The sequence below is a fragment of the Lissotriton vulgaris genome, chromosome 1_1 (assembly GCF_964263255.1).
Source record: "Lissotriton vulgaris chromosome 1_1, aLisVul1.2, whole genome shotgun sequence".
Lineage (NCBI taxonomy): Eukaryota > Metazoa > Chordata > Amphibia > Caudata > Salamandridae > Lissotriton > Lissotriton vulgaris.
In genome coordinates, this window is record NC_141685.1 from 239,857,551 (window position 1) to 239,871,024 (window position 13,474).

A 13,474-nucleotide genomic window follows, 5' to 3' on the forward strand; every position below is an offset into this window, starting at 1 on the left:
TGTTTTACTTGCTGGTTGACATACTTTTCAAGGATGACTCTCCCTTTGAAGTCAATTGTGCCCCAGAAATGAGCCAGCAACTCAATAGTCATTCCACCTTAACCTATTGGTCTAATGTCTGGCTTCAACAGGGTAAGTTTGCCCAGCAGATTACGCTCATAAAATGTTTTTGGGACTAGAGTTATCTTAGACTCAGAGTCGAAGAGCATGCTCAGTGGAGCATCAGTGATCAAAACTAGCTCCTGAGGGCCATCACTAATATTTCCTGTGACTGGGAGAATATTGATTCCTTCCAATTCTTCTTCATAAAGATCAACTTCCCTGACTTTATTATACTTATTGCCTGTTCTGAAGCTCTTTGAGACAAGACCTTTACTCTCACAAGTTTTGGACATGGCCTTCCAGCCTGGGTAGTCTTTAACCTGTTGACTGTAACGCGAATTTCCCCACAGTGGGTGCATATTAATGAGTGGTCGCGGTTCCGACGGCCCCGGTCATCCTCCGCATGTGCTCACTGTGACGCTGGATGGCTGGGGGCCGTCAGACGCACGCAACGGGTTACAGTTGGCTATAAGGCCAGAGTTGCCACACCTGAAGCACTACCTCTGAAAATTCTTTGTGTTAAAGGGCTTTGAAGTGGTGCTCGATTTGGGTTTAACAAAGCCACCAGCCCTTTGACATTAATGTTCTCCTTTTTATCACTTGTGCTGTCTTTGTGTATAATATCAACACACGCTTTTGAATGCTCGTGACTTTTGGCTATGGTCAGCACTTCTTGAAGCAATGGCGTGTCTTTTTGCCATAGGGCGTGTCTCGTTTTGTCGAGGGCGCATCCCAACATGAACTGATCTCTTAAGCGCTCCTCTAAAGCTGCACCAACATTGCACGTGGAAGCCAATTTGCACAAGGTAGTTATGTACTGTTGGACCGACTCATCCTGCCTTTGCATCCTTCTCCCGAAGTGATATCGTTGAAGGACAGTACTCACTTTGGGGAGGTAGTGCAAGTCCAACTTTTTCAAAGAATTCTTGTCCCTCAGAGCCCAAACAATGCATTAACCATGAGTCTTTCCTCTCTGCGCTTAAAAGTGCCACAGACACGAGCATAATGTGTGAAAACCTTCTTCCACTTCAGCCACGAGAGAGGAGGAACTCCTGGAGATGACAACAAGAAGGGAGGAGCAGTGGCATTTTGCATGTTGTACGTACTATGTATGTTTGACCTAGTTACTACTGAAGGGTGAACTTCAGTGATCTGCTTACAGTGCGCAATATCCACAAACCTTATAAGCCCTGCATATCAGCGAAACTGCGTAAAACTTCAGCAATTAAAAGTTAGGCCAATGCATACAGTCCCAGAAACTTTATTTGCTGTGCGCATCAGCGGAACCATCAGCCTGATTACTGATGGCACATATTTATACAGGGAGGAGTCACTTTAGTCTGGTGTTCAATTGCATGTGTAGATGTGAGTCTGGTGGTGCCTGATAACTGAAAGGCACATATTTGTTTACCTATAATTTCATATATGTCTGATTTATTATTCCTATTACAGCACGTTCTACCTTGAGGAGACCCATCCTAGACCAGTGTGTGGACAAAACACATGCCGACAAATCAAGGAGAACGGGATTGGGACATGGTCTAGGGACACTAACAACAAATCCTACATCAAACCTCACCTTTAACAGACGGAGAGCTATGAGAGACCTGAAGCATAATACTGAGAAAAAGTAACCTGGAGAATTGCTGCAAATTAAAGTAATTAAAAAAACTAATAAAGAACTACATAACCACAGCTGTGTGACCTAGAAGCCGATTGTTTCTCAATATAGCCCTAGTTTGTGATTACCTTACAGTGCTCACATTATCATCTGCGCAAGAAGAGATGGAAGCCTGGGGTGTCTGGTCACAAAAGCTCATTTACATACAAAGGGGGTGACAGCCTGTTGACATCGCACAGCACAACTTGTTTATGTAAAGTGCTAGTACACAGAACAGGGTAAAGTCTTGTGTCTCTTTTTTCATGTTCTTTAATATATCCTGCACCTCGCTCTCTTCTTCTCTTTCTCTCATTTCTATTCATCATAAATTACTCAAATTCACTATTGCTTTATCAGCCCGGCACAAGTCTGGGGTAGCCACAGTTTGAAGGGGTCCCCCCACTATTATCTAGAAACAGGACTCAGTTCCACCTAGCTCCTTAGCCTGAGACTGATAATTATTACTTTGTGCCCCAGCATTGCAAACACAGACCTCTGTGTGTTTGTTTGTGTGAGTGGTGCAAGAGAGGAACAGAGAACTTGACAAAATTAGCCCTTCTATTGCTTAATACATTGTAAATGTGAAACACTTCGGGGCTTAGGGGCTGGATAAAGCATGTCAGGCAACAAACGCAAATTAATAGCACATTATATTTATTTGCTGAAAACTGTTTAAAAATTTGATTTCCAAGTCCCACATATCTGTTTAAAAATATTTACACGTTCAGTCTTTTCCGAGTTTAGTTACAAACTAATAGTGGGAAAAACACGATGTATAAAAACTTATTTTTACATTATTTCATGTTTCTTGTTTTTTATTTTTAAAACAGGCCATCAACCTTTCACGTGTAAATTATAATAAGGGCCTGACATCACTTCTTGTGATGTCACTACATGTGACGTTACTGTGATTTGCATATGAGAATGGGCTCCTTCACTATTTTCCTTACTTGTGCCCTGTTTATTGGCATGAGATAGGTCTGTAGGTATTAAAAATAAAGATATAAATTGACAGGTATTCAGCCCGTTTCTCTGGTGATGTCACACATTGACGTATTCAGCTGCTTCTTCTATTTTTGGGTGAGTGCAAATAACGCGCCGTTCCCCCTGCTTCCATTTCTCTTTTTTTCTCTCCCTTTCTTTGTCTCTCTTGCTCTCTTTATCTCTCCCCCTCTCTATCTTCAACACACTCCTGTTAGCGTTAGCTTCATGAATGTCACTGCCACTTCTGGCATTCATACGACAAATCCTTCAGAACATTTGAGGACAAGGGACAATCAACTGTGGAAGTTGAGTTGGTGGGAGTGCAACTGATTGTCCTGGCACATATATGCTTTTTATGTGGGATTTAGCTATTTCACCACATTCTTCAAACAGAGTCTACTGCTTACAATGGCTCAATTCTGGTAAAAAGTAGAGTTTGGCAAGTCACAAAATGAATAGGGAGAGCCAAGTGGGAGAAGAGCCACGGGTCATACTTAGTTATAAGGCCCGAGGCACGAGCCGATCCATCAACCGATAACAGTGCATAAAAGATGCAGCAAAGGTTTCTTAAAAATAAGGTATATGCTCTTTTTTATCTAAAAATAGGTTATTTTTTGTACACCTGTGCATCGCTTTAGTTCATTACATATACTGCAGTGGCATTTGTTAATAGTAATACATACATTTTACCAATGACGTTTCCCATCTCCAGAGCCCTGACAACATGTCCACTCTGGGTGTGTTGGGTTTATAGGTTTTATCACTAATCCGACAAGTTAGCTGAAAATACAGCTGTTGATCCCAGTATTGTTCAGTGTTGCTTTTACAGGTAATGTGGTCAGGTGCAATTGAATGTTTTTCTTTCTATCTCTTCTTCACCAAATAAAAATCAACAATGTTTCTTTTCTTTTAATCCACGTTGTGCTAGTCTCCCACTGTGTATCCTGGTACATCATGTCACTTTGCTATGTGTACGGAAGTGAACAATCACTGGAAACAAACACTTTTATAATTTTGAAAAGACTGTTATCTGTTTTTCTTCTTTACTGCTAGTTGGGTCTTCTATCATCTGGTATTTCAAGGTCCCACATAATTTGAATTTTATCTTTTTCCGTAATTCATTCCTCTCACAATAAATGCACTGTTTAGCTCTTGTCTATGTCCTCAGATGGGTCAATACTATTTTTGATGTTCTTAAGTTCTTTCGGGAATCTCTGCATCTCTAGGATTATTTCAATGTGAGTTAAATAAAGGAGTGTATTCACTGAGGGCTGTGTGGGATCGAAAATTGACAAAAGACCTTCACACTTTCAGTGCCCTTCTATGTTTTCCACCGTGGGTGTTCGCTGATGACTTTGTAATTCCGATAAATGACTAAAGCTCTTTCCCCATTCACTGCACTTGAATGACTTTTCCCCCTTGTGTGTTCGCTGATGTCTTTGTAGGTCTGATAATTGACTAAAGCTCTTTACACATTCACTGCACTTAAATGGTTTTTCCCCTGTGTGAGTTCGCTGATGATACCTTAATGCTGAAGAATAACTAAAACTACTTTCACATTCACTACAATTATAGGGTTTTTCGCCTGTGTGTGTTCGCTGATGACTTTGTAGAACTGATAATCGACTAAAGCTCTTCCCACATTCATTGCACTTGAATGGTTTTTCTCCTGTGTGAGTTCGCTGATGATACCTTAATGTTGAAGAGGAACTAAAACTACTGTCACATTCACTACAATGATAGGGCTTTTCCCCCGTGTGTATTCGCTGATGACTTCGTAGCACTGATATTCGACTAAAGCTCTTCCCACATTCATTGCACTTGAATGGTTTTTCTCCTGTGTGAATTCGCTGATGATACCTTAATGCTGAAGAGTAACTAAAACTACTGTCACATTCACTACAATGATAGGGTTTTTCTCCTGTGTGTGTTCGCTGATGACTTTTAAGCACTGATAATTGACTAAAGCACTTTGTACATTCACTGCACTTGAATGGCTTTTCCCCTGTGTGTGTTCGCTGATGACGTTGAAGGCCTGCTGACTCAGTAAAGCACTTTGCACATTCAATGCACCTGAATGGCTTTTCCCCCGTGTGTTTTCGTTGATGACTTTGTAGTTCTGATAATCGACTAAAGCTCTTCACACATTCACTGCAATGGTATGGCTTTTCCCCTGTGTGTTTTCGCTGATGTCTTTGTAGCTCTGATAGTTGACTAAAGCTCTTCACACATTCACTGCAATGGTATGGCTTTTCTCCTCTGTGTGTTCGCTGGTGTCTTCGTAGGTGTGATAACTGACTAAAGCTCTTTACACATTCACTGCACTTGAATGGCTTTTCTCCTGTGTGTGTTTGATTATGTCTTAGACGGTGTGATAACTGACTAAAGCACTTTGTACATTCACTGCACTTGAAAGGCTTTTCCACAGTGTGTATTCGCTGATGTGTTTGGAGGCTTGATAACTGACTAAAGCTCTTTACACATTCACTGCACTTGAATGGTTTTTGTCCTGTGTATGTGTGCTGATGAAGCTTGAGTTGTGAAGACAAACTAAAGCTCTTGCTGCAGGTGTATGATTCTTCTTTCATAGTTAGTGTTTGTGGGTCGGGTATATATTTGTCTACTTCTCATGACTGTATTTCCTGATGGGCCAACATGGCTGATAAAGCACTCGTGTATTTTCTCACCCACTTTATATGTGTGCAGTATTTTGCACGTTTGATTTCTGCTTTAACAATAAAATGCAACAGCCACCAAACATTTGCCACACTCCTAATATGTACAACGTGTCTTGTAGGCGATTGTGCCTTTAGATTGGATTATGGTTGTGCACACCTGCGGGTAAAGATGTATTTTCCTTCTGGCCGGTGCAATTTGAGACAGTCTGTTGTATTGTAGATAGAAGACCTCCTCTTTCCTTTACCCGTCAGTTGTCCGGTTCTGCTCTGTTGTGCTTTTCTCTGGTTACTGTGGTTTGGCCAGAAAGAGTTTACAATTCACCTAGAGCACAGGTTTGATGGCTTGTTGTCATAATAGGAAACAGAGCACTGCTGTAATCACATTATACCAATCCCATGAACAAAGCTGGTTTTGGACACTTGTTTATACAGGAGGCTGTTTCTTATTGTTGTTGCCTTAATTTTGCCAAGGTCATTTCTTCATCTTGTGGCATGGAGGTGCACAGCTCAGCCTCTTGCAATCCCTGAACTGCCCTTGATGCTTCATCCGGGATCTGGCAATTTATGTGCAGGTTCTTCTGTCGCTGACTGCATCGATGTTTTCCTGAATACTGGAGCTCATTATTTCTGCTATCATAGAAGATTTACAGCATTAGCTTCTATATTGATGAACACTTCATACAGTCAAGGCTTGTTTTCTGTTGGATATAAAGATATTTAAAATTACTAAATTGAACCATAATGGAATGAGAATTCACAATGTTTTAATGGTTGTAAAAAACATTTCAGGGGAGATTTACCAAATGTCCATGTAATGCAGCGCAGTCCCTCCCCCCACCGCAGAGGCTGCGCTGCATTGCACGACAGGGAGGGAGCAGGAGAGCACCATATTTTGGTGTGTGGCTCACTGGTTAGAGGCGGCAGACCCGAGAGCAGAGGACGGCCTGGGACCAGGGTTCGATTCCCGGCGCGGCAGGTTTCTGGACCAGGGTCAGCGGACTCGATAATTCTCTCGCCTCGGTGCCCACTCTGATCAGCGATCACACTCGGCAACTCTGGGCATTAGCTTGCCTCATCCTCACTAACGGCCCCACCAGACCGCCGGGGATGCCTGGTCTCACCCTGGAGATACCCATTAAGGGACCATCTCTCAGGGAATCCAGGAAGGGTTTCGCAGCGGTCGAAGCGCCTTGGGACCCTACGGGTAAGTAGTGCGCTATATAAATGCCTATACATTTACATTTACATATTTTCAAAGATATGGCTCTCTCCTTCTCTTTCCCTTGCGCTGGCACTGATTACAGCAGCCCTGTGTCATGCACACACCTCAGCACCAGAGCGCTAGGGTGGGTGTGTGTGTGAGCCCAGCATAGGTTTTGTACAGAAAGGACAGCCTTCCTGTACAAAATACTATGCTAGTCACGAGAGATAGCTTTTTCCCCTTTTTTATGCATGTTACACAGTGCCGCAAAACACCCAAGGGTCTTGACTCGTTACTCAGCACGGCTGAGCCAAACTGAACTAGAAAGCAACACAAGCGCCTCTGCTGAGAAAGGTTATTTGAGAAACAAAGATGAATCTAACTGGTGTTCAGAATAAAGCAAAAACAACCTGCTGAATCATTAATCAACTGGAAATGTATTCCTCTTTTCCAAAAAATATATTTTTGTTTATACGTGACACAATGTTTTTAGTGCATGGATAGAACGACAGTTTTTATATATATATGTACAGTGAACAGTAATTACAAGTGAAAAAATTATTTACACACTCTCAACATTCATGGCCTTCCAATCGTACAAAACACTTGCATACACAGGAGACAGTAAAACAATACAAGCAACAGTTAGGTACAAAAATACAAAAATACATGAAACCACGTATCGGTCATAAATCAGTCGGATAAATCCCTTGGTGTTTTTTAGAGAAATAATCCTAAAGTCTCTTCAACTGACTTTCTGAAAAGGAGTATTCTTCTTAAAGAGGTTGATACATGGGATGATTTATAACGCAAAAGATGTAGACCAGATACGTAGAAAAGGTGGTCGACGCGTTTCGAACCCGTATGAATAATAGGGTTCTCCTCAGGACCTGTACTGGTTCTGTGGAAACAATCAAAAATTGGGGTGCTTAGTCTAGCGAGCTGTTTTTAGAAGAGAGAGACACTCGCCCTGAGTCAAACCAAAGCCTACCTTAAGCAATTGAACCAGAGTCACATAATTCCAGACTAGAGAAGTCAATATTTCAAAGATTTCACCGTGGTGTGCATACAGGGGCTGTGAATAAAAGAGATAAAACAAGCGCGCTTAGTTTCAAACCTAAAGTGTCTTTCCTACCTGCGGGGCGCGGGGTTGGGTATTTACCTGCACTGACGTCAGCAGTTGTTTTGACGTTTTAGTCCATGCTTCTGGTGATCCGCGGAGCGGGCTTGATTTGCGCCTCTGCTTCACTGTAAATGAAGCATGAAAGGTGGAGACCTGAGGTTGGGTTTGAGAAACCATTTGCGTGATCAAAGGAGAACGGTCATCATGGGAGCTACATACCGGGTGAGACAACGAGTCCTTCGTCCTCGGAGTCGTGCTGCAGAATGATTCAGAGCTGCAGAGCTGTTTAGACTGGTACTTCCTGGTTGATAAGTCTCTCAGAGGCTTCTGGGACTTGTAGTTCACTTCATGGCGAGTCTACGGATTGAGTAGTTCAAGTGTTGGTTTTGTATATCTCTGACATCTCGTTCAATCCTCGCAAGGCAGTGTTGAACTTCATTATTAGTAATGCCTCACGTTGGGCTAATCTGGCATCCAAATCTCCGCCCCTGGGATCTTTTTCAATTTTCGACAATACTGTCCATTTTAAGTCCGATTGTTTATGCTTCATATTTGTCCAATGATTGACAAGTGGGGCGTTTTCTACGCTTCTCCTTATCCGGGATTTATGCTGAGTGATCCTACTCCTTACTTCTTGTGTGGTCTTGCCTATATAGACCAAAGGGCATGGGCAGATGATAGCGTAGACAACATTTTTAGTTTTGCAATTTGTGAATGCTTCGTGCTTCCAATGAATGTTTTCAAATGTGAAGACCGAGTCCTCAATGGTTTCATCGCAGCATATGCACGTGCCACATTTGTGGTGACCTTTGGTTGGGGGTAGTCCAAACAGACTTTGTATGGTGGGTGACCCAAAAGGACCAAACATCCCCAAGGAAGTTATTACATTTGAAAGAACTGTACTTTCAGGCATTTCCGCCCTAGAAAAAAAGAAAACCTTCGTGAAATACAACCTCACAAAAGCAGAGAAGGAAGCCTTATCAACCATTAAGAATGACAATAACATTGTGGTCAAACAGGCCGATAAAGGCGGAGCAATTGTTGTATGGGATGTCAACAAATATAAGAATGAAGTCTTCCGTCAACTCAATGACCAAAACTGCTATAGGCGGATCGGCAAAGACCCTACCCTAGACATAAAAAACCAGATGTTTGACATAATCCAGAAAGGATTCGATCAAGGATTTGTCGGGCCCAAGGAACTTGCATTTTTACAGAACAAAAGCCCCAGAACCCCGGTGTTCTATGTTCTCCCCAAAATGCATAAAGATGAGATCAATCCCCCGGGCCGGCCAATTATATCCGGCTGTGACTCACTTTTTGAACCGGTGGCGAAGTACATCAACTTCTTCCTAAAACCCTTTATTGAGACCATCCCAGCCCATTTGAAAGACACCACGGCGTTCCTTAACCGAATTGAGTCGATTAAATTCAACAGCGAAAATCAACTGCTAGTGACACTAGATCTAGTGTCCTTATACACTCAGATTCCGCAAGACCAGGCACTTGAAACCTTAACTTTTTATCTGGAAAACCGTGAACGACCAATGAGAGTCCCAACTAATTTTATCCTCAACCTAGCTCGTCTAACACTACAAAAGAACTTTTTCACTTTTGATTCAGAATTCTTTTTTCAAATTAAAGGGGTAGCGATGGGCTGCCCCTTTGCCCCCGAGCTGGCGATAATGTTTATGGGGCTGTTCGAAGATAAGTTCATCTATAACAACAATCCATATGGCCATCATATCTCCAACTATATGCGCTATATAGATGATCTATTTCTAATCTGGACAGGAAACCAAGAAGATCTGGACAAGTTTGTGGAATGGCTTAACTCAAGAACAGCCGATATCCAATTTTCAGCCACATCATCTAAAGAATCTATAACATTTCTGGACGTGGAAATCCAACCACAAGCACAGGGACTCAACACAACATTATTTCGCAAACCATCTGATAGAAATAAAGCGCTACACTTCACCAGCAACCACCCGAGAAACCTTAAAGAGAACTTGCCCTATGGACAATTCCTTAGAATTCGACGGAATTGTTCCACCAAGGAGGAATATTTTAAACATGCAGGCCATTTAAAAGAACGTCTGACACTTAGAGGATATCCCAAAAAACTCTTGAAAAATTCCCTCAAAAGAGCATGGTGGACTCCCAGAGAGACCCTACTTGAAAAGAAAGTGAAACAAGATCTCACAAGAATGGTATGCGTCACCACTTTTTGCCCAGCGGCGAACCAATACAAAAAACTAATTCTATCCAATTGGCATCTACTCAAAAATCTGCATGAAGATCTGTCAGCCCCCCGTTGTTTGCTTTCAAAAAAGAAAAAAGCATTGCTAATCATATCATAGGAGCTGCCCTTCCTCCGGCTAAATCACCCACCATACAAAGTCTGTTTGGACTACCCCCAACCAAAGGTCACCACAAATGTGGCACGTGCATATGCTGCGATGAAACCATTGAGGACTCGGTCTTCACATTTGAAAACATTCATTGGAAGCACGAAGCATTCACAAATTGCAAAACTAAAAATGTTGTCTACGCTATCATCTGCCCATGCCCTTTGGTCTATATAGGCAAGACCACACAAGAAGTAAGGAGTAGGATCACTCAGCATAAATCCCGGATAAGGAGAAGCGTAGAAAACGCCCCACTTGTCAATCATTGGACAAACATGAAGCATAAACAATCGGACTTAAAATGGACAGTATTGTCGAAAATTGAAAAAGATCCCAGGGGCGGAGATTTGGATGCCAGATTAGCCCAACGTGAGGCATTACTAATAATGAAGTTCAACACTGCCTTGCGAGGATTGAACGAGATGTCAGAGATATACAAAACCAACACTTGAACTACTCAATCTGTAGACTCGCCATGAAGTGAACTACAAGTCCCAGAAGCCTCTGAGAGACTTATCAACCAGGAAGTACCAGTCTAAACAGCTCTGCAACTCTGAATCATTCTGCAGCACGACTCCGAGGACGAAGGACCCGTTGTCTCACCCGGTATGTAGCTCCCATGATGACCGTTCTCCTTTGATCACGCAAATGGTTTCTCAAACCCAACCTCAGGTCTCCACCTTTCATGCTTCATTTACAGTGAAGCAGAGGCGCAAATCAAGCCCGCTCCGCGGATCACCAGAAGCATGGACTAAAACGTCAAAACAACTGCTGACGTCAGTGCAGGTAAATACCCAACCCCGCGCCCCGCAGGTAGGAAAGACACTTTAGGTTTGAAACTAAGCGTGCTTGTTTTATCTCTTTTATTCACAGCCCCTGTATGCACACCACGGTGAAATCTTTGAAATATTGACTTCTCTAGTCTGGAATTATGTGACTCTGGTTCAATTGCTTAAGGTAGGCTTTGGTTTGACTCAGGGCGAGTGTCTCTCTCTTCTAAAAACAGCTCGCTAGACTAAGCTCCCCAATTTTTGATTGTTTCCACAGAACCAGTACAGGTCCTGAGGAGAACCCTATCATTCATACGGGTTCGAAACGCGTCGACCACCTTTTCTACGTATCTGGTCTACATCTTTTGCGTTATAAATCAGCCCATGTATCAACCTCTTTAAGAAGAATACTCCTTTTCAGAAATTCAGTTGAAAAGACTTTAGGATTATTTCTCTAAAAAACACCAAGGGATTTATCCGACTGATTTATGACCGATACGTGGTTTCATGTATTTTTGTATTTTTGTACCTAACTGTTGCTTGTATTGTTTTACTGTCTCCTGTGTATGCAAGTGTTTTGTACGATTGGAAGGCCATGAATGTTGAGAGTGTGTAAATAATTTTTTCACTTGTAATTACTGTTCACTGTACATATATATATAAAAACTGTCGTTCTATCCATGCACTAAAAACATTGTGTCACGTATAAACAAAAATATATTTTTTGGAAAAGAGGAATACATTTCCAGTTGATTAATGATTCAGCAGGTTGTTTTTGCTTTATTCTGAACACCAGTTAGATTCATCTTTGTTTCTCAAATAACCTTTCTCAGCAGAGGCGCTTGTGTTGCTTTCTGTTACACAGTGCAGCATGCATGCAAAGTCAGAAAAGGCAGGAGAAATTAAAGCATTTCTCCTTCCTTGCGCCTAGTTTAAAAGCTAAACCCCAATCTACTGTGTTTGGCAAATTGGGTTTAGCATGAGAAGCCTTGGGTGGATGCACGGGAACGCTCATGCATCCCCCTTGGCAGGTCTCAATGGTGTGAAGTAATGCGGAGCAGCTCTATGCGCTGCTTCACATTACTTTTATGTTATTTCCAGTGCTAAACAAGTTTAGCGCTGGAAAGTAAATTATAAAAAAAACATTTCGCGCTGTTTTGTGCCACTTTTGTGATGTAAATCTCCCCTTTTCTTCTTTACCGCCTTTGAAACTTAGCAAGGAATATTTCATTGTACACAGATATTTAACTAAAAGTTCATTTGATCACGTGACATCTTAATAAGGTCTGAAAAGGAGGTGATTTACCAGTGTTCACAGAGTAACTTAGCAAAGTAAGGGTGCTCACGGAGCACCCAAGTGCTAGAGGTATAGCTTAAGATAGACGCATATGGTCAAGATTTTATTTAAACAACAATAGAGTTTCAAAAAAGAGATGTATCAGGCTGGGCTGCAAAATTTCCAGTAACTTTTCATGAAGCAGCAAACTAACTCCATTCACACACTTCTTCTCGTTCCTTTCCTATTCACTTAAGATCATCTCAAATGCCAACTCCTGACTTTATCTTGCTGTTCATAGGTCACCTTTGACACTTTTAACAGCTCCCTTGGTTCAAGCATTTCTGGTTTCATTGTACCTGGATGATTGGAACATTACTGTGAGTTGAAGAGGGTTTCCTATCACCATACCATCTGCCCATCTCCCTGAAACTAGTGCAGCTTACAGGACCCGGTCCTGGCCCTGAAAGTCTTTAAAAAGCAATTCTTTAGTTCTTCCTAAAGCAGATAAAGTTCTGTAAGATGCAGCTCCTTCCGGGGCTTTTGTGTCTAAGTGAGGGGTTCACTATAAGGCCCATCCTTTACATTATAAGCGAAGATAAGGCAAATAAATGTTGATTCATATCATTTAATATCCAACAATATCAGTCATTTAGTACTTATAGAGAATCCATCAGAACCAATCATTTACCTGACATATCCCTGCAGCAGATGTGTGCATATTACTCTTTATCCACTCTTTTCCACCATTACATAGCATCTGGCATGACGTTGTCCGTTTAGAACCCAGGATGCCATTTGTGACCGGATGGGCATTTGACAGAGCAGGAGAAGGTGTCAATAATCCACAGGTGATGCAGCATTTCTACTTTTCCATATTTCTCATATTCAAGGTTACCCAATTTTCCTGTGTTTCGGCCCCTCTACTGCCTCTGGCTGTACACTCACTCTGTGGGGTACATCAGAAGTCAGATAACGGCCTCATAGTCACAAGGCCATGGTTCTCACTTCTTCTACAACACTTTTTTGGAGTTCGCGGCAGGTCCCGACCACTCGAGTGTTTAAATCTGCCATTTTCGTTGATGAAGCTGCCAATCAAATAGAATGTCAACTCAAGTGGCAGAAAGCAACAGCACCCTCTGGTGCAACGTTTGGTGCCGTTTGTGCTGATTTTACAGTGCAGGACAAACTCCTGGCACTAAATATCAGTGCGAGCAGCGCAACTACAAAATCTGCCACTTGCGGAAGTCTGCGGAGTGCGGCTGAGTT

The 13,474-nt window shown here is 42.1% G+C and overlaps 2 protein-coding genes across 2 annotated transcripts in view; one reads left to right on the forward strand and one right to left on the reverse strand.

Moving 5' to 3' along the window:
- Positions 1–13,474, forward strand: part of LOC147745336 (uncharacterized) — a 460,883-nt gene that overhangs the window by 315,639 nt on the left and 131,770 nt on the right. The gene's annotated exons all lie outside the window — the stretch shown is intronic.
- LOC147745340 (uncharacterized) overlaps positions 2,400–13,474 on the reverse strand; it is a 34,294-nt gene continuing 23,219 nt past the window's right edge. Inside the window, exon 2 of the mRNA XM_086952248.1 lies at positions 2,400–6,122. Coding sequence (XP_086808374.1) covers positions 4,057–5,334 — 1,278 coding nt within the window. The 5' untranslated portion in view covers positions 5,335–6,122 and the 3' untranslated portion in view covers positions 2,400–4,056. The remainder of the gene's footprint in view (positions 6,123–13,474) is intronic.